Genomic DNA, 21,045 nt, shown 5'->3' on the forward strand with positions numbered 1-21,045 from the left:
TACTTACATGTGCTTTTTTCTCTTTGCCTCACAAGGTTATACAAGTGGCAGCTCTCGTGTTAAATGCTAGTGAAGCATGATGTTGATTTTGGGAAAAGAATTGTGTGGGTTTTTTTACCTAAAAGCAGGGAGCAAACTTCTTGGGGAGTGGGAGGTCCCTTCCTTTTGTTTCTTGATTCAGAGTTTGAGCATAAAGGCACAGTTCAGTGAAGTCTATATCCTTCTGGGGACAAGATGATATTTGTACTATACAGGGGGAAATCCCCTCAGGGTCAAGGAGTCTGGTGTTCTGCCCCTGTGAGCAGCCATGTCAGTCCCTCTCACGTGCACACGTTACCTTGTGAGCTGCATTGGCAAAGGTGCTGTTTAATTTTCCTCTCCACCCCAACAGAAGTCTGGTCTCTGGTAATGCTATCCTGATAGGATGGCTATGAGTAAAACCCCAGTCCCAGAGGGTTTTACTGAGGATGGTTTTACTAAGGTTTTATCTGAGGATGGTTGTTGTCAGACATGTAGGTTATACAGTTAACATATGCTGGAATCTTCACTGCTTCCCTGTTTATTACTTTAAAGCAAGTATTGGGTTTTGTGTGTGCTTTGGATTTTGCTTTTTAATGTTGTAGGTAATCTTCTGGAGAGAAGCAATACAGTGTATTTTCAGAGCTGAGGAGTTGAAAGTGATAGAGTGGTGGAAGGTAGGTATGTAGTTGCAACACTAGGTGCAAGATATCACTTAAGATCTGATTCTTAGGAGCTTTGGCTAGCTTTATCTGGTACAGTAATATTTTAGTAATATGTCTCTTACACTGGTGTAGATGTCATAGCTGAATTCCAATAATATTACTTGTTTCCCTCCTTTTCGGGTGTGAGAAACTGAGAGTGAAATCTGCAGTGGGACAGCGTCACATGGAAGCTCTTAACTACTCAGTTCAGAAGTGGTTGCAAATTGCAGAGTAAAGATTAATGTCTCACTTGAAATGTGGCTTTATTTCTGCTAAATGCACCCTTCTATGCCTTGGTCACACACACACACACACGCACTCCCCCCTACCTTCCCACCTACCCACCTTTTTAATTATTGCCTGACAGATAATAAAAACCCAAATAGGGTGACGTGCCTCTGTAGGTTATGCTTCTTGGGCAATGGCCTGTGTGGTGGCATGAGAGCTGTAGTTGTGGCTAACTGGTAAAAGACACAACTGGGTTTTGATTTTTGTCCTTGTAGGCTCAGTGAAATGTGAAAACTCTTGTTGCTCTTCCTTTTCCCTCCCCACCCCAGCACCTGCAAAGAGCAACCCCAGAAAGACAGACTTATATTTTCCTGAAAGTAAGCTACATTTAAATCTTGCCTTCTGAAACACGTCACAAGATGATTTCAAGAAAGCAGCAGGCTCAAAATACTTCAACCAACTTGTGGGGTTTGACTGCAAAGCCACAAAAAGAGATCAGAAACTGATGATGTCTGTAGCTGTAGGTGGTACCTGCAATAAACAGCTGGACAGTTGTTGCTGTTAGACCTGAGCAAAAAAAAAGACATGGAACCAGTGAAATAAAAACTGCTACAGATGTGATCGGAAGTAATGGTTACAAAAGTTGTGTGAGGAGATTCATTTCTTTCATATAAAAATGAAATGCCCAATTTGGGATAAATTGGTCTGAGTAATATTGCTTAGTGTTTCCTTTAATCTGAAAAGGTAATCGGCTGCTAGGTTGCAGGGAGTTCCACAGGGTTTTTCTAGTTCCTCCCCTCTCTGCCTTCCCCCATCCCTGTCATGGTTATTGTATTTAAGAATAAGCACTGAGATTTCAGAAAGTATTTCTTTGTTTCTTCCCCACCTTTTCCAAATCCATGTGACTTCTAGTTCCCTGGAGAACTAAATATCAAGATTGAAGGCTTCTGTCACAGCTGGTATGTGGAGCAAAGGTTTTCAAACTACTTACTACCAAAGCTCCAAGTCTGCTGAACAGAAAACTGGCTCAGGGAATATGTGTCTGTGGATCATCCTGGCTCTTGTATCATGTCTCTGTTCTTTCCAGATATTTTGCAGGAGAGGGGAATTGATAATGTCTTCAGAACCTGGAGCTAACAAACGGCATCATAACCCAGTGGACAGTATATGCAGAAAGATCAAATCTATCCAAATGATGGACCACGTCTCTAACCCTGCTTTGCAGATACCAAAGTTTCAGTCCCAAAACTTTGACAGTCCACAGAGCAATGTCAAAAAAAACCTAGAAGAACTACTGAAGAAAAGAACTTTCAGAAGTCATGACAGTCCTGATCTGCACTTAATCAGTCCCAGCTGTGACAGCATTTTCTCTGCAGACCTGCAGTTGCTGTCACCTTGTCTTGATCACATGTCTGACTCCAGTCCTATAAATGCTACATATTCAATCATTAAAAGAAAAGAGAGATCCAGCAGCTCATGGATGCCAGTATGTGCCATTGAGAGCTCTTCTCCATCCTACTTCAGATCCAGAGAGGCCAATACTCAAAACAAGCTGTCTGCTTTATCAAATATTGAATCTAAAGATGTGCCTCATGAGCAGAAGTATCTCACATCAAGTCCAAATGTATATTACTTTACACCTGATAAAAAGTCAGAAAATGCTGTGAAACGATCTCCTGTGCCAAAGAAGTCATCTTTGAGTGAAAGAGGTAAAAATCCTGGGGAAAAAAACTCCCAGTCCAAAGTCCTAGACAGCTGAGCACTCAACCTACATAGGTGACATTTAGTTGCTACTTAAACTTGTAACAATATGTTTTAGAATAATTCAGATTTAATAAGACAACAGAAAGTGCTGACTAAAATCTAAAATTTACTCTATAAATTATTAATGTGGATATAAAAAGTGAGGAAGTAATGAGTCAAGTCAAATACTCAAATCTGCTAATTCCTTTTTTGTGGAGAAGAGATCTGGCTTTTAATTTAGTCTGCCTTTAATATAAAAAGAAGAGTTTAGATGTGTTTTTTGTTGTGCATCAAAGTCACTATGGACAATAACAAACATATCCTTCATAGGATGGAAGCAGTCACTGGAGTACAAAACGGACACCACGCATGATGCGAGTTTGTTTTGTGAAGAAGACCTACTGACGACCATTTTCTATGCGTGTGACGTAGACCAAACAGGTTTGTCAGTGACTTTTCATTGCTCTGCTTTGTTCTTCTATCTACAAATTTTCATGGTTCACTTTGTGTTATGGTTCCCAAGACATGATATGTGATAGAGTAACTAGTTTGCTTAGCCAAGTGGCTGTATGAGTGGCAGAAGCAGAATAGATGTCTGTGCCTCTTTTGCATGGTGCTTGTCTCTTCCCTCCTCAGTCCCCTTCCTCCTCAGCTCATCTTTGCTTTATTTTAATGCAGAGGAAGTACAGGAACAATCTGCTTCCAGCAATCAACCTTACTGGAAATGACTGTAATTTCTTTTAGGTTTTTTCTTGTTAGAAAATAGAACTCTGGGAAACTTCAGAGCAAGAGAGAATTCCTTTAACTTCCACCTCAAACATGACTTAAAATGGTAGAGAAAGGAGTTGTCTTGTAGACTAAAACAGTGTTAGTCACAGGGTTTGCACAGTTTGATGAGAGACCTAAAAATAGTAGCATAGTAAATGTATTGAATTTGTTCTTAAACTGGAGTCCAAAAATTGAATAAACTGGATTTTCATACTTCTGTATTTAAAAAAAAAATAAAATAAACCAAAGCTCTTCCTTTCTGGAAGAACTGCAGGGATCAGTTGCTTGTCTACAGCTCTTGAAGGCAACAGAATACACACCAGTGCAAATGGGTAGCTTGCCCTTCTACAACTGTTTAAAATTGCCTACTAGATGTAAGAGTCTGGCACATGGACATCTGTATCTGTTTTAGGAAAAGTTGCAGTTTCCAAGATAGTTGATTATTTGAGACATACAACCAGTCGGGGGTTGGAAGATAGTGGCCTTGAAGAGCTGTGCAACATGCTTGACCCAGATCAGAAAGACATCTCCATGGACCTGGAAACATATCATGCCATCATGAAAGAGTGGATTGAGGACTGTAAGAGTAAATGGTAATAGCTTTTTATCAATCTATCTCATAAAAGCTTCTGTAAAAACAGAAGAGGAGAAAATTCTCTTGTGGCTTGTGCCTTCTGTACTCTGTAACAAAGATGTTATCAGAACACTGTGACCACAGATTGGGTTTTGGCTGAAAGCTTTTAGATCTAAAAAGTTGGTAAGCGATCCAGTGTTATACTGATTTTGTGATTCTTGATGCTTCTTTGTTTTTTTTCAGGGAAGATGGTGCCACTGAGGAACTAGCAGCAGGCATGGAAGACCCGGAATCCAAAGTGTATAAAACCACCCCTGAAGGTGCATACCCTTTTATTCTGGTTTTATTCAGGAAAACTCCATTTTCTCACTCTATACCATCTATAACTAACACCCCCACACACATGCTTCTTTCAGCAAAAAAGACAACTGTCCGGATGAATGTTACATCGGGAAGCTTGGAGGCCTTTGGAGGTGATGTGTCTAGAGGAGACATGTAAGTCCATTCAAGCAATTCCTTCTCAGAAGTTCCTACTCCTAGCTTTGAAATACTTGAGAGCTGCTTCTGAGAACTACCGTTAAAGAAAACTTTCTTGGTAGAGTTTCTAATGCTGACATGTCTGTAGTAGCTCTTGTTGCTGCCACATGCTTCCTCACAGCTTCTGCTCAGGCTTAAAAACACACTGGTAATTCTTCCTACTGTTATGTCAGTTCTTCTGTGTCCATTTGCCTCTTTAATTCATTGTGGTCTGAGTTTTGCCATGTGTTTCTTTTTTAAAACAGTACCTTTCCTAAGTTCCTAGGTTTATGTGACACTAGAAGACATTATCGCCTGAAAATCTGGTGGCACATCTTGATTTCAAGGAGCATTAAAAAGTACTTAAAACCAAAATGGTTCCTGGTGAATTAGAGAATTTATCTGGAGGTGATCTTGTATCTCAGTGCAGAACAAATCACAGTACACTGCAGCATTACAAGTCCTCTGTGGGATCTCCTCTCACCTCTCTTATCAGTGCAGCACAGCATCAGGATTTTTTGACAGTCTAAATTGGATCAAATCTCCTTTTTCAGTCTTTCCTTGTTTGGTTTCTGGAACAGGGAGACTTCTGACTTGATAATCTGTGTTGCGGACCTGCAATACAACAACCAGAAGCTTCAGGAGGAGAACAGTAAGCTGAAGCTCACACTGGAAGCTGTGGATGAGACCAACAATAAGCTATTGGCAGATAATGAGGATCTACGTCAACAAATAAAAAGGTGGGAGACCCTGATGGCACAAGGTCTACAGTGTAATGGCCATGAGCAGACTTGTTTTCTAAGTGATCCAGCCTTGCTTCATGCTTTTAACCTCACCAGTGCTTCATGGCAGCAACTTCCAACAACTTGATTATTCTGCTCTATAACTCCTGGTTTTATAAGAACCAGGAGGTGTTGTAAGTCATTCATTTATATCATTTCTCTTATAGCCTGGCTCTTGCAGCACAAGTTGCTGCAAGTGCACACAGGCAAAGTCTTAGGGTAAAGCAAAATCAAAGAAACAAAGCAGGAATAATATTTTTTTTTAAATGCTTAATATTACTAAGAGAACAGCTAAGCACTGGAAGAATTCCAGTCCCAGACTATGCGCTTGCTGACAAGCAGAGGGGAAATGGGCATTTAAGAGCTGGTTTGCTAGTCCCTTGAGGAACTAAGTGAGTTTTCTTACTAGCTTAGTGTTGCTGCAGCCTGGGGACCCATCAATGCCACAAGTACAAGCCTTTATTTAGAATAAGTTCATAATGCTAATCTGACCTAACTAATTCAAGTGTGATATAGTTACATGACCTGCAAAATCATTCCCAGTATCTTCTGTGGAGTTTAGGCCAGGAGTCTGCAGGGTAGCTGGCATGGAATGTATGCCCTCATGTTGGACCATGTTCTCAGGAATGTTCTGCAGTCTAGAGCTAGCCAGGAAAGATATCCACCAGCGCACTGGTTAAATATAAACTGGGGTATCAGATCAGGACAAGAAAATGATGCAGTGCTTATCCTTGAAAACTGAACTGAAATGGTTTCCTTAACTGCTAACAATGAAGTGCTCTAAAGATGAGGTTATGTGCTCAGGTAAACTGATATTTGACTATAACAAGCTAGGTTGTAGGTGAATGCAAACAAAAGCACACTATCTTGGATGCTATGTTTGCCTGGGGTTTTATCCCTTATTGTGAGAGTGGAAGGGGGTGAAAACAAAAGGTAAGTCCATGAGAGTTTATTTGCTGGACAAAAACAACAGGCTTGCACTTGACTGTTGATCTTATGTGAAATATCTGCACCAAAGGAAGTCCCTGGTGGCTTCTAAAAATACTGTTCTTGGTGTTTCAAGCCTATCTAATGACCAATAGTAACTCACTAAAGTTTCTCTGGATTTCCGTCTCCCCATGCAGCATCCAGCATTCCGTGCTGAAAGCCAAATCACTGGAAGAAGAACTAGAAGAAACAAAAAACAACCTGAACCTGTTGGAAGAGAAAAGACAACAGATTCTCTGGCAGAATAAACAGCTAGTAGGTGCTCTTATTTCTTAGCTTACATTGTACAGCATCTCATACTTTAGTGCAGCAACAGCATGGTTGCTCAAACTGTAAAAATCAGCAGTATGAACTCCTCTGTGCCAGTAGGTACTGGAAATTTTTGAGGGTGTTTTGAAATGTGATTTATTAGTTTTACAAAACCAATGTGAAGTTTCTTTAAACTGGTGTCAATTGGAATTAATAAAACAATTAAGGGCCAGTCTTGCATATAATTATGCTTGAAGACAACAGCTCGTGTGCTGCCATCATGAAATTCACGTGACTTCTAAAATCAGCAGACAGAGATTTTGTTCAGGTGTCCACACAACTTTTCCAAAACACCCTACGTTATTGCCAATGTCCATATGGGTTGGTAGGTATAAGAAGAAGCTATGAGAAATCTTTCTACTCTGGACTGGCAGATGGAAGCCAGGCAGCACACCTTAGTGTGTCTAAAAGAACACAAGCTGCCTACATGACAACATCTGGATTGAACAAAATGTGTCTGAATATCAAAGCCCGCCTTGACTGTAAGAGGTGTGAAGGAGTCTGGTAACAGGGGTGATGTGACTGCAGGTTTGGCAGGTGTTTCCAGCCACCGAAGTATAGGCTCTCCAGAGAGCATATGTTTGCATTGCTGCCATGCATGTTGTTCACACTGCGGTGGCATCACCATGTTTTGCTGTGTGGGTGCAGCTGTAAATTGATGCTCCACAGTGCTCTGTGCTGCTGATGGTGGGCAATTAGAAATAAGAAAGGCTTCCATGCCAAGCAAGAACACAAGATTTACTTTTTTTTTGTGCTTTCCTGCTGCAGTGTGTGTATATTATTGATCTGCTTTGAGATCACATGTATAACTCACCTTGTGAGAAGGAGGAGGGGTGGGAGAGAGAAATATTATTAGAAGCTTTGTAGTTGTGCTTATAATTCCCTTAATACTGTTCCCTGTGCAGTGGAAGCACTGCCTGGGATACTGCTACATTGCTTCATGTCCAACATGAAAAAAGTGTACTGTGGCACATAAGCTTTCTAGTTCTGTCTTTACTCAAGCATGAGTGCAACTAGACTTCCTCTCTTTGGTCTTAACACCTCCTTCATATCATCTAGTGGTCTGAGTTTTACCCTGATTTGAAATGCCTGTGTCAAACCCTTCAGTAAAGGTTCATGAATTGGGTCAGCCTTAGCACTTCCCTTTTGGCTGTGCTCTCTGAAGAAAAGGAATGCCACACCACAACTTCATGTTGGGCTCTGGAGGCGTTTGTGGCCTATTGTTCTCTGGCTTAGTTTGTCTTTGAATATTGAACTTGACATGCTAAAAACAAAGTGTTTCTTTTTCTTCTAATAAACCTGACCAGGAAAAAGAAAATCAGTCTCTCATCATCAAAGTTACTTCTCTCCAGGAAGAGGTAAAATAAATCATGACTATGCAAGTATGTGTTCTTGTCCAACTAAAAGCTCACTGTTAAGGAATTAAATGTTTGTTATACTTTGAAGCCTGACATGTTAATTAGGTTATCAAGATATCTTTCATTTTACAAGGATGGCTTATCATAAAACTCTGTATCTTGAAGCTGCACTGTCCTTCAGACTCTCCATCTGCTGAGTAAGTAAGGATGAGGGTTGGGAGAAGCATGGGGGACAGGGACAAACAGCTGCTTTTCTCCCTCTTTTTCAAAGCTTTATAGGCAAATTAAAAATATTTCTGGTTAACATAGCTGTAAATATTATAACTATATTGAAACAATTTCCACTGAAGACTTTTTGATGTTCACTTCTGTTTCCTTCCTGTAAGATACAAAGGAGGAATCTTGTATAGAAATGTAACTCCAAAAAAATTATATAGTGACCAAAGGCTCCACTTGCAGATAGATCCATTGGCACTGGCTAAAGACCTACATGAGGCTTGTAGGAATTATATTGCTATTGGTTAATTTTGGTTTTGTTGTTTTTTTTTTTTTCCTTTTTTCTTTTCTTTTGTTTCTCTGTTTGGTGTTTTCTTGTTTGGAGAAGAGCCATTCACCACTTTATTTCATGAAAGTAAATGTTTTATAAGCCAGTTTATCAGGTGATCAAATGTTTTAATACTTGCTTACAGCCTATGTCTTAGACTGTTTAGGATGAAAGAGAGAAACAAGGTAAATTATGCATAATAGTGAAAAGAGGCACTTAATGGATTTGGGGATCTTATGATACCAACATCGTAGTCATTGTTCTTTGCATGCTTATCATGCTCAAGATTAGTCTTTCTGAAAAGCTTGTAATTCCAAATAGCTATTAAATTGCATCTTTCCTAAAACAATCCTCATGCTGCAGGCCTGAAAGATTTTTCCTTAGCTTTTTAGGTCTGCTTATAAATCACATCTTGAAGTTTTTCTCTTTTAACAGTGCTCTAGAGAAATGAGGGGAAAAGGAGCAGAAACAGTTTCAGTGGTGCAGGCACATAGAATGCATGTGCATAAATACTGGTAGTGCTTTAGAGTAGGCAGCACCTTGGGGGTGGAGGTATCATTTTGCCTAGTTTCTTCAAGGAGAAACTGTCAATCAATTCAGCTGTGCCTGTACACTCTATCTTGTTTAGAACATTAGAAACAGCATGGATACTGATGGACTTCAAAAGAAGATATTGGAGCTGTCTAAAAATGCGGCAGAACTTCAAGTAAGCATTTCAACTCTAGGAGGAACAGAAGGACAGCCTATAGATTACTTGTGTCTAGGGAGAAGAATTTCTGCTTCTGGAAGGTAGACAGCCCTGAACCTGCCTTTGTTAAAGAACTGTAGTGCAATTAGACAACGTGACAGCTTTGACTACGAAAGTTGCCATCTGGATGTTTAAAACTGGGTTGATATAAACAGTCCACAGTTCCATTATTTCCTTTAAGGAAAGAATGTTTCCTTTTAGAAAACCTTTTCCCCACTATTTGAGAAAGTTTGTCAGAAAGCTGTGCTTTGGCTGATCTTGCTGAAACTATTACCCTGAACAGACAAGAGGAAAAAAATATGGCTGTGAAAGCTGCGAAAGCTTTCACTTTTAACTGGGTACAAGATTTGAACTTTGAAGAACACCACCCAAGGTACTCACAGAACCTGATTTTTCTAAAATAGGAATGTTAATAACCTTTGTCCCTTTCAAGTAGGACACAGGAACAGACTTGTGTTATAGTGCATACCAATGACGGGAAGTATTTTTGATCTTTTCATTCTTTAGATACAAGTGCATATCTATGAGACCACTGTGGTGAATAAAGAGGCAAGCTTGATCCAGGTTAGTTTCTCTTACTTCATTATTGTCTTGACTGAAAATACTGATTATGGGATGCTTTGTAAAAAGGCAAGGCAATAGTCTTCACTGTGGCACTTTTATTTCTACTGTTCTCACACTACAGAACCTGATCCTATAAATTGCTTCAAAGTAGGCGAGAACTGCTTTAGGACCTGGTTATGAGTTGGCATAATTAAAGGTTGCAGGATTTTGATTTTGTTTAAAAAAAGGAAAAGAATCACAACTTATTAAAACAAAACAAACTGCAAACTTCAGAAAAACACAGAAGTTTCTAAAGGCTACAGGCTACCTCTTATAACACCTGATGAAAGAATGTACCTGCAGAAGATCCCTTCCTTTGTGTTTTACTTCAATTGCTTAAATTTTGTGCCAAACTGATTTAGAGCCCAATGGAAAAGCAAATTTGTCCTTTCTCATTAGTGAGGTAGAATTACCTAGGCTTTGCTGAAGACCAAACATTTCTGGTGTTGGTTTTAAACTTGTATTTTTTATTAGAAAGCAAAGACATAAGACCACATAAGGGTGTTGGAATTCTCTGGATTCATGAATTATGGACATAGCTTTCTAGGCTAATGGAATTTTTATTTAGCAGGACAGGTTGTAAATCAGCTGATGAAATGTTTGATTTTTACAAACAGCCCAATAGTCAATTTTGCAGCTGAATTCAAAAAGTGACAACCTGACTTTAGGGTGATCCAGCCAACAATTTTGTACCAGAGTGTTTTTTAATAGGGTTTTATTTTTTGTTGGTTTTTGTTTTTCGTTGTTTTTTTTTTTAAACGAAGCAGCTTAAGAGCACAAATGAATTAACTCTTTCTTTTTGGTATGTTTTTCACATAGCTTTCACTCCTCCCTCCTTGAATAATTCAAAACATTTGTGGCCTCCTTAGTATCCTTTAATTTTAAAAAGGCTTCTCTAGTTTATTGACTAAATGGGAATTCTGAATGCAGATTGCATGTTCTTGTATATAAAGGTGACCATTTTGTATAATCTTGAAGAAACTGGTATGGCAAACTGAATTGTTGCTTTAGGATCTGTGGTATTAGGGCTTACCTGTAAGCTAGAAAAAGCCCTCTCATAGTTTTTTATCCAAAGGTATATAGATAGGATTGTTGGTTATCGAAAATTATTATGCCAACCTTTCTTTTCCAGGCCTGCAGAAGGTACATGAAGATAGAAAACACTTTGGGGTTTTGGGGGGGTTTGTGTGGGGGGTTGTGTTTTTTTTTGTTTTTGTTTGTTTGTTTGTTGCTGTTTTGGGGCTTTTGTTTTGTTTTTATTATTTTTTTAATTGGGTTCTGGTGTTTTTGTTTTGCATTATTTTATTTTATTTTAAACCTTCAGCACCATACATCAGTTTTCTCTACTAAGGCTGGAAACTTTGTTTTATAACCTTGCTTTTCCTGTTTAGCTTTCTGTGTGTTTCATCTCTTTCAAAACCATCAACTATTTTTAAAAATAAAGAGTAGGAAGAACTGTAGATAAAAGGGGAGAGAGGACCAGAGCTCTTACTTGAAATTACTTTTTTTTTTCTAAGAAATTCTCTACTTCTCTGTGCAGTCTTCTATTGTAATGGCATTATATGAATGAAGCCCATTGCTGGTTTGGAATGCTAAGAAAGCTACTACTTTTACTAACTCCTCAGTCTTACCATGAGGTTGATATATTCTCTATCAGCTCTTTCATTAGGCGGTGTTTAATCTGAGTGTTTTGCCCTATGTCTTTAATCATGAAAACTAATGGGGATAAACTCTGAACATTGCAACCAGTTTTAAGGATCAGTTGGACTCAAACTCTTGTTCATAGTCCAATTTTTCAGCTAAACACAGAGTCCTTCCATTTAGCTTAAGAAGCTAATGCTGGTACAAAAACCACGTAAGTAATAAAGTGTAGAAACTGGAAAGAGAATTTCTGTCTCTTTAATTTTAGGAGCTACATAGAAAAGGTCATCCAAGTGCTTTGTTAGTCAGTATGCAAAGTAATTCACTGTATTCTTTAAAATTTGCAACTATTTTTATGTTACGTAATCAGGCTGCTGCTCAAACCTAAATAGCATGGCTTACTGCTGTGATGCAGGATTGAGTATAGTGTTATTCTGGTTACAATACATCATAGCCGTAAGTGTTACAAATGCACTTCAATGTGCTAGTTGTTGGGTTGTGTCATTTGAAGGCTTTTTTTCTCCACAGAAAGAGCAGGACATCAAAGAACTGAAGTTAACCATTGTGGAGTGTTCCTCAATAATAGAGGTAGGGGACCAAGTTTAGTTTTTTGATTATGAGAGGAGAAAGCATGCACATCCTTTGCTTATTCTGCATGACAAACTAATGCTCTAACCAGGTCTGATGTATGTTTTAGACTTTGCGGACAGAAAAGAATAAACTACTGGAGAACATGCAACACATGCAGCAAGAGCTGATCTCGTGAGTATTGCAAACAAGGCCCAGGAAGTGCAGTTTGTCACAGGTCAAAAAGAGCAGATGCATTTTTTTCTTATTATTTATTTATTTATTTTTCTTGCTTTTAGAAATGGGTTGAATTTCCCATTGTTGTGCAAATTGAACTGCAATATTCCTGAAGGGACGAATTCACTGCATTGTGAACTGGAACTTGCTCAGTCTTCCGAGGTATGACTCAAATCTTTATTGAATATCATTCCAGTGTCTTGCATCAGTTGGGAAGAACAAAGCTCATTCCCTGTAGATCATTAGATAGCCTTGGAATTCAAAGTTATTATTCCTACTAGGCAAGCATAGAATGAGAAGGTTACATTATTGTCCCAAGTATGTTGGAGAAAGTACAAAGAAAAACAAAGCACCTGGAGATCTAAAAAAAAAATGAGACTTTAAATCTGGAAGAGCTAGAGTCATGCATGTAGCTGGCACACTTGTAGGAGAACACATGAGTTTTCAAATATATAAAAGCTATTACGTTGCAGGGAGTAACAGTCTTGTTTCCTTCTTATACTGCCTAGATGAGATATGAGCAATGATTTTCAATTGCAGGAGGGGAAACTTCATTTTCCTTGAGATCTAATGTAGTGAAAAGGAAAATTGAGCATTAGAGTAATCACCTTGACAGGGTTGTAGAGTCTTCACCTAATCTATTCTTTAGGAACTCTGACGAGCATCTGCCTGTAGGTACCATTCCCTTGCTCTTCAGCAGATACAGTGGAGACTGATCTTCGGGGGGACATTACTGCCCCAATGAGGTCTTTGAATAGTAACTCTGAGGAGGACAGGGGAGTCATCCTTCTGAGTCTGGCACAGGCTGACAAAACCTTAGTGCTGCAGTTGAGCCTGTCGGTTTGGAGCTGTAGTGTCCCCCATGTCCTCTGCAGAACACCTGGCATGTGGTTTGGTAACTTCCGGGAACTATGCTTTTGGTCAGACAAGCTTCACATAACACTGGAAGTTTGGTCTCTAATTTATCGTTCTTGGAGCTTTCCAGCACTCCAATGGGGAAGAACTGAAAAGAATCCCAAAACCGATTTATACGTACACTGTGGTTTTGGTTCAGATTTTTATCTGAGCTATTCTGTGCCCGTTTCCCTAAAGGTATTCCATGGAGTACCATCCTTCCTGACAGTGCTGTCTTCCCCTCAAATGCAAGCTGTGTAGCCAAGCTGATATGCAAGATATGCTATCACAGGGATTTTTCTTGTAAGACTCCTGTGTTTTTTACATGTGGTGCATTTGCAAAGAGTTAAGATTTGCCACAGGAAAAGAAAAATCTACTAATGGACTAAAACTACAGGCCTGGAAAAGAGGTGTATACTTGGCTAGGCAGCTCCATTTCAAAAGTAATGTATAATCCCCTACTGCAGCTCCCCATAACCACAGTGAGTCATTGTGCTTGCTTCTCAAATGTTGCAATGAGACACAATTCCACCAAATCACCTGTAAAGCAAGTAATGGCTCTGCTTGTTCATCACATGGTAAAGCCTCTTCTGAATAAAGATAACTAATTATTGACTTTCTCTTGCTTACTCCTGATGTGAAAATTTATATTGGATCACTCGGCAGCTTGGCTGGCTTGCTTTTTTCTTTTTAAATCCCCATGACATGAAAAGCTTTTACAAGTTTCAAGTTTCAGTAGCTCTGACCTTCTGGTAAATACAACACAGGGGTACTTCAGAGAAGTCTAAATGTCACTGATGCTGGTTTGCAATAAGGAGATGTCAAAATAAACTAGCTGGCTCTTCCATCTCTTCAAAGATTACCAAGACTGAACGGACATCCCTGGATGAAACACTGGACCGTGAAGTGCTGGTTTTACTTCAGGGACCTGAATATGGGGGAGAAAAATTTAAGACTGTCATGCGAAATCTGGTCAGTGACAGAGCTCATGTGAATAAGGATATGGTCTTCTATCAGCCTTTTAACTGAGATGTCTGCTAGCACTGATACTTGGATCATGTTTACTCCTTTTGAAAAATTAAGAATAGCAGCTTTGGGAGTGGAGTGGGGGGTATACTCACTCTAACAGTGTCACTTGGCACCTACGCTAACACTGTCACTTATAACCTCGGTAATTCTGGGCAACACTGTGTCAGACTAGTACTGGAGATGCCATGGTTTGGGGTTTGGTTGGTTGGGTTTTTTTATTCTTATTTGGTTGGTTGGTTTTATGGGGGAAGGGGTGGTTGTTTGGGGGTTTCATTTGATTTGATTTTTTTTCTTGGTTTTCAGCAAGAGGAAGCCTCTGAAGCAGAGGAGCTGATAATGGCTTCTTTACAGTGGGTAAAAGATTCTGATGTGAGCATGCAACATGTTTGGGAAAGAAAACTTGTGGTAAGCAACTCTTTCTCTAAAGCTATTTTATGAAATAGTGGGGCTGTGCAAAAGCTTGAGGTCGGTATCTAACTGCTGCTTGCTATGTATATTAATTACTTGAGATCATAGCAGTACGTTTGGGGGCTGGAGATGGCTGTATGAAGAGAAGTCTTTTGTAACTTCTTTTGTGAGGAGGTGGAGGAAGGAGAAGATTGCTTTTCACTTAAATACTGTGTTTTTCCCGACTCGTCTTGTGCAAGAGCTCACTCTGTTAAAACTATGCTTGAAGGAAAGGGTAGATGAAGCAAGTCAATTTGAGGATGAAAATGAGGTCAGATGGCGATGCTCACTGTGTGAGCTATGAAGCTTGTCTTCCCACTACATGCTTCTCTGTGCCTTGAGCACCTATTTTCTACTGTGCTCTGCATCTGGCTACAATAGTAGCTGGTTTCACCACTGGGGAGGATGGAGGTAGCTTTATAACCAGACTTCCAAATCAAAACCTTCATAGTGTTTGCTTTCTTTTGAAAGGCAGAGAATTCTGTTTTTTCTGGACACGCTCCACAGGAAAGGTTCCTACAAAAACATCTTTTACAACTTAATCTAATGTAATTTTACTTTTACTCATACCACTTGTGAGGCTTCAGAGTAAAGGCTTTTGCTCAAGGCAACCAGCAAAAATAACTTCCCTATGTGATAGCAGCAGTCCGCAGGCACAGCTCAACTCTTTGTATTGTTTCCTCCTTCCCTCCTGTGTAACAGCACGGGTTCTGAAATTTGTATCTCGCAGGATGAGGCTTTTTCTCTAACCAGCCCCTTCTTGCTAATCTGTTATTAGGAACACTGCTATGGAAAACTCCACCAAGCTGTATATTGATGCTGTCTTTCAGCTCCTTAATAGATGCAAAAACTCGGTTCATCCCACTTGGGTAATAGCAGGTGGCATCACAGTATGTGCTGCTTTAAGCTGTTAGCTTTTAAGCAGAAACCTATTCTTTTCCTCTAGTGTTGCAAAATGCTGTAGCTGACCCTCTTCGTCTTTCCTGGGCAGGCATGAGCAATCATTGGAGCCATCCAGTCCTGCAGCCAGCTTTAAGTTTGGGGCTTTTTTTCCTTTTTTATGGGAGTCCTGAAAGTTTTCCTTTGGAGAAGGTGCAAGTGTCTCTGTCTCTTCACCCTGGTATAACTTTGGGTAGACTCTAGGAAACTTCCGGCTCCTGCATTGCTGTAGCTCTTTGATCTCGACTAAAAACTTTGTCCTTCAAAGCTGTCACAGCTGAAAAATGCTTGTTAACTTACCATGCATGTTGGGATTGTATTCCTGTTAAACATATGAAGCTAACAACTTCTGGTGTGGGTGTTCGAGTTGATCACTGCAAATGAATACTATTCTGGCTCCTAGATAGCAATGCATTTGAAAACTACATTAACAGAGGATCAAAGAACAAGATTCTTTAGAAATAAAAGGGCCCATCTTTCTGAGACTTGTAGGGATGGGTAGTGACTTCATGTCAAATGTATTGTCTTCACCTAGCTAGATCAACCCAGATATATGGGAAATATGATAGATGGAGCTGAACAACAGTAGATCCGAAAAAAGAAAAATTCAAAGTAGCTTCTTCTAACCTTAGAGTTTTTGTAGACAAATGAATCGAATCTTGGACTACATATTCCCACTTAAAGACTAAACACTTCCCCACCATTTCCTGTGAAATATATTATGGACAGGTTCTGCTGGGGTTTAATATTTTTAAGCATGTTTAAAGTATATTATTCATAGACTAAATTTTAAGTCTGTGTTTTTGTGCATATATACATATATTTAAGCATACATAGATGGTGCTCATAAAAACTATTTCACTTTTCTCCTGCTGGAAGATGAGACTGTGTCATATGTGCCCTGCTAAGCCGATGGCACTTATGTGTCAAAACCATGTTATTTATAAGAGTGAGTGCTGCCTGCCTTGGCTGAGAAACTCGTCTTCAGGATATGGGCATTTTCATATGGTCACATTCCATGTCATCCTAGTAAACCTATCTAGCTCTGGCAGCTGGATTTTCTTGTAGCATGACACTGGATGTGCTTTTTTTGTTGTCGTTGTTTGAGGCTCACAAACAGCTTTAGGCTCTAACATTATCTAGCAAGTAGATAATGTAGCCCATGTTCTAGAATTAATGTTTTCCCCTTTGAACTAATGTAAAATCACAGAATTAGGAACCTCATTTTTACCTGACCTTTGACTTTTCATTAAGCATTCTTCATAATTCACTGTTTTGCATGTTCTGTTGAACAAAGTCAGACAAAGAGGACTGGATTTTTCATTCTTAGTACTTTATACTGCAAGTTACTGTTTAGAGAAATAGAGGATTCTATGTTACTTAACACCTCATTATTACTCTCTTCCCCTTTTTCTTCCTATAAATCAGAGGCAAAACTGAAAGCCCTTGTCACGGGGTCATCTCTTGGGCATTTTTCATCTGCTAGATATGTACTCAAACTGAAATATGCATTTACCATTGTTTGGTTGGGTTTTATTTTGCTGTAATACAAACTCAAATTGGTGCCAGTGGGCTTAGTTGTGCTTTGAGGAAATGGTCACAGAAGTCTAAATTATCCATTTTAGTGCTTCCTGCAAGATAGTCATTATTATTAAAACTTCCTTATGAAATCCGTTTTCCATTGCTGTATCTGCAGATCTTGTGACAGTGTTTTTCTGGGCTAAGTTAAGACTGCCTCCTGTACCATGTAATCTTCTGCCACGCTTACCATAAATACTTACTAACTGTATATTTGTTTTACAAGGGACAAAGAGGAAGAGAAGTATCTGTGCACCCTAGATCTGCCTAGAAAGACAGGCTGAGAATAGCTTTTGATTTAAAGTAGCCTTGTGAAAAAAGTGGGAGCCATTTGTCAAATTGATCATACTGAAGGTGCATTTTCTTGTGCAGACTTATGCATTGCTCCATCTTAAAGTCTTAAAGTACTAAAACTTGGCAGGAGTCTGGCCTGTGTATCCCCACATCCTATCGGATTCAGGTGTTGGAAGGCACAGGTTTGAAGTTTAGGTAGCTTTCCTAACCTGTTAGACTGCAGAAAACAGCTCTGTACAACACAAACACCCGTTTCTCCTTTATAATTTTTTCCTTATTAACATGTATTTTTCCATATCTCTCCCTGTTCCCCCACCCCCCACCACAACCAGATGTTGTGTGAGCAGATGACAAAATCTTGTCAGTTATCCACTGTCTTTACTGCTGATAGTGTTGAATGTAGGTGATGATACTAAATGGTGGAGCAATCAGTTCTTATCTCGCTATGGTTCTGGTTTACTCCCTGGCTCTACTCCTCATTTAATCACATGGCAGTTCAGTTTCAAAATTCCATAGGTTCTCAAGCAAGAACTAGGAGAGAAAAGACACCTTTGGATCCAGAAACTTCATCTCTTGGAAAAATATAAAGAATCCCTAGATAAGGACTTTATTCGAATGGCAGCCAACCTGAGGAGAACCAAGACAGAGCAACTTCACCTAAGGAAAGAGCTCTCTGCCAGGTACCCCTTCAAAGCAGTGTGTCTTTCTGGTTTCAGTTTGTTGTTGTTGTTTGCCTAGCCTTTTGGGGAGGGGGCTGGTTTGGGGTTGGCTGTTTTTTTTTTGTCTCGTGGGACAAAGTTTACTGAATTCTGAAGACATTTCACAGAGGAAACTATCTGATGTTCTGGAGAGTTAATCTCATTCTAGCATAACATTTACACTATGTGGGAGTTAAGGTTTATGTATGAGCTAACACACGATCTTGGAGATGTCTTTGAAAACACCAGGGAGACTATAGACTGAGCAGCTAAAGCAAGAGGGCACTGCCTATCTAGCAGGTGCCACCATTAAACTGCTGGGTTTTGCATGAAGCACAAGACCTGTAAAATACACTTCTGCAGGTGTTATTGTGTTGGGAGACAATTGCTAGGCCAGACAATGTAACATTTCAGTTTATTTAAGGGTATAGCTTCAAAAGTTATTAAATGTGAAAGCATAACCTTAAATTTTAGCTTATTGGCACGTGGCTCCAGCTATGAGTTTTGATGTGATAAATATGGCAGCAAAAGACAGCAGGGGTAAAACTGCCTGCCAGCCCTCTCCTCAGACATTCAAGGAAGTAGGTAGTCAAGGGTGTTTTGTTGTTTTGGGTTTGGGTTTTTTGGCTTTTTTTTTTTCTTTTTTTTTCTTTTTTTCTTTGATGTGTTTTGTGTATTTTTCCAGAACAAGTAATCTGAATTTTCTGTCCTTGTGGACAAGCTTATGCATAGTGTCAGCCTTCTGCTATCCTACAGTAAATGTAACTTCTTACACATACGCCTTTACCTGGGTTTGGGGTGTAAGCAGCTTCCTAGGGCTTTGCAACCCTGAGAGCTAACACGAAGCATTCACACTACGCTTCTGCCTAACTTACCTTCTGCTTAACGTTGTTAATGTAGACCTCCCACATGCTCTGCCTTCACTCAGGAAAGCGCTTATAAAAATACTGATAGCTTTATTCCTTAAAGCTGCCTTTCTGCTTCAAAATTGTTTGTGGTGGTAGCAAGAAGAAAAAAAAAAAGTGTGAAGGTAAGTTGGAGAAGAAATGGGCAAAAGGTTTCGGCAATGGAAAAGAAAGGCTTCCTTGAAACCCATCATCTTTATACTGGTCCTGGTGGCATCTGCTTGCCAGATCTTGCTCTTTGAGAATTCTCTGGATATTCCAGGAGCTGATATGCAGCTGGCTGGGCCTGGCACAGGGAAAAGCTCTATCCCTTTCCTAATTCTGGAAGCGCTGTACAAAAGCCTTATCTGCCTACTGGGTTGAATTGTGCTTAGAAAGAAGCAGGTCCCTGGTGCTGGATCCTGGGGAATTGCGGCATGTAACAGCTGAATGTGGTTCTTAATGCTCGTCTTGACAACGAGCATGTGTCATCTCCTGGGCATGCCTGCTCTAAAATGTCAGTAACTGATTGTGGTTTGCGTGCTTCCACCCTGCAGGCAACGCGAGATAGAAACTGTCAAACAGTTACAAGAAGAAACTGCTGGCCAGGCAGAAGCCCTTGGTTTAGAGCTGCAAAAAGCTACAAAGCAGCTTGAGGATGTCAGCAAACAGGTAAGCGATGCTCTAGTTCCTTCTACACAGGAAACAAACAGATGCAAAAGGCTATGTACAATGCATCGCTGCCCTTCGGAAAGGAAATCGCATGTTCAGAATGCAGTGCCTCACTGCAAAAGTGGAACCAGCAGAGGAAGTAAAATTTGAGGGGGTGGTGACAACAGTTTGCTGATGAAAGAGGCAGCATTGCATATTTGTGGTGGCTTAAAAAAAAAAGAAAAGAAAAAAAGCCCAAAAATAGCTTCCATACACAGTCCACCCCAGTGTAAAAATGCAGAAGTTCAGAGGGAGCTTTATCACTTCCTGAGAAAGAACAGATGCAGTTCGGTTTCATTTACATGAACTGTAGAGGCTCCTTGTGTTAGCCAGGCTGCTTTATCTCCTTTTTATTTCCTTCTTTTTTCTTAAATATTGGTTTCTGCTTAGGCGAAGGATCAAGTTGAAGCATTTCACTCTGCTTGTGAGGAAGCCGCATCCTTGAAATGCAAGTTAGAGGAAGCCATTTCTGAGCAGCAGAAACTCAAGGATGTGAATGAAGCTTTAACAAGCACTTGCCAGTTGCTTCAAGAAAAGGTGGAAGACCAGAAAAGTGAGTAACTACTGGTGGTGTGCCAGCTTTCACTCTTGCATGGGCGAATCTTTTACGGTTTAGTTATGGCAAGGGGTAATAGGGCTGATCTGCAGGTCATCCGGTAAAATGCTCTGTGGAGTCTGTCTTTGTTTGTTTTTCTCTTTCTTTTTTCCTTTCTCCTTTGACATCTGCAGCCATGGCATCTGGGCTGAGAGTCAGGTGGGATCCCAGTGAGTGGGTGTTGGGCTGGACCAAAGCTGCAGAACCTCCTAACAAAATCTGCAATTCCAGGAGGAAAGGGTTAGTAACTCCATGGGAGGCACTGGCACTCCTTTATCAAAGGTGCTGTCCCCACACCTGAATATCCCACCTTATTCCAAACAAAATCATACTTCTTTCCTTAGCTCCCTGTACCAAAAAGATATGTTTTTGTTCTGCATCCTGCTTGGTTTTTCTTTCTATTTTTGAATAACTGCATGGTACTACATTGCTCTCTTTAGTGGAAAGCAATCATGTCATTGCATCATATACACACAACTTCTGCTACAGAACCATGGAAACTTCGTATTACCTCTTGCTCACTTGCTGACACCCCAAAAGCTTGGGCAGTTAGAGAATGCAGTAGTTTGATTCCAGCACATGGCTTTTTCCCTGCAAATTCAGGAGTGCGTATCACTTGCTTACAGGAAAAAGAATTGACTGAATTAAG

At 39.9% G+C, this 21,045-nt stretch overlaps 1 protein-coding gene across 7 annotated transcripts in view; it reads left to right on the top strand.

Annotated features, from left to right (window-relative positions):
• Window positions 1-2,022: 2,022 nt before the first annotated feature.
• Window positions 2,023-21,045, top strand: part of IRAG2 (inositol 1,4,5-triphosphate receptor associated 2) — a 39,346-nt gene continuing 20,323 nt past the window's right edge. For all 7 annotated transcript variants that reach the window (XM_062634785.1, XM_062634788.1, XM_062634790.1 and 4 more), the window contains exons 1-18: window positions 2,023-2,659; window positions 3,024-3,134; window positions 3,874-4,054; window positions 4,279-4,355; window positions 4,452-4,530; window positions 5,133-5,291; window positions 6,458-6,575; window positions 7,937-7,987; window positions 9,160-9,237; window positions 9,787-9,843; window positions 12,052-12,111; window positions 12,221-12,285; window positions 12,390-12,489; window positions 14,080-14,193; window positions 14,554-14,655; window positions 18,025-18,188; window positions 19,648-19,762; window positions 20,192-20,354. In XM_062634785.1, coding sequence (XP_062490769.1) covers window positions 2,065-2,659; window positions 3,024-3,134; window positions 3,874-4,054; window positions 4,279-4,355; window positions 4,452-4,530; window positions 5,133-5,291; window positions 6,458-6,575; window positions 7,937-7,987; window positions 9,160-9,237; window positions 9,787-9,843; window positions 12,052-12,111; window positions 12,221-12,285; window positions 12,390-12,489; window positions 14,080-14,193; window positions 14,554-14,655; window positions 18,025-18,188; window positions 19,648-19,762; window positions 20,192-20,354 — 2,389 coding nt within the window. In that variant the 5' untranslated portion in view covers window positions 2,023-2,064. The remainder of the gene's footprint in view (window positions 2,660-3,023; window positions 3,135-3,873; window positions 4,055-4,278; window positions 4,356-4,451; window positions 4,531-5,132; window positions 5,292-6,457; window positions 6,576-7,936; window positions 7,988-9,159; window positions 9,238-9,786; window positions 9,844-12,051; window positions 12,112-12,220; window positions 12,286-12,389; window positions 12,490-14,079; window positions 14,194-14,553; window positions 14,656-18,024; window positions 18,189-19,647; window positions 19,763-20,191; window positions 20,355-21,045) is intronic.

Source organism: Pezoporus occidentalis, unplaced genomic scaffold (genome assembly GCF_034315485.1).
Source record: "Pezoporus occidentalis ecotype Australia unplaced genomic scaffold, CSIRO_AGI_Poc_V1 ctg44, whole genome shotgun sequence".
Taxonomy (NCBI): Eukaryota; Metazoa; Chordata; class Aves; order Psittaciformes; family Psittacidae; genus Pezoporus; species Pezoporus occidentalis.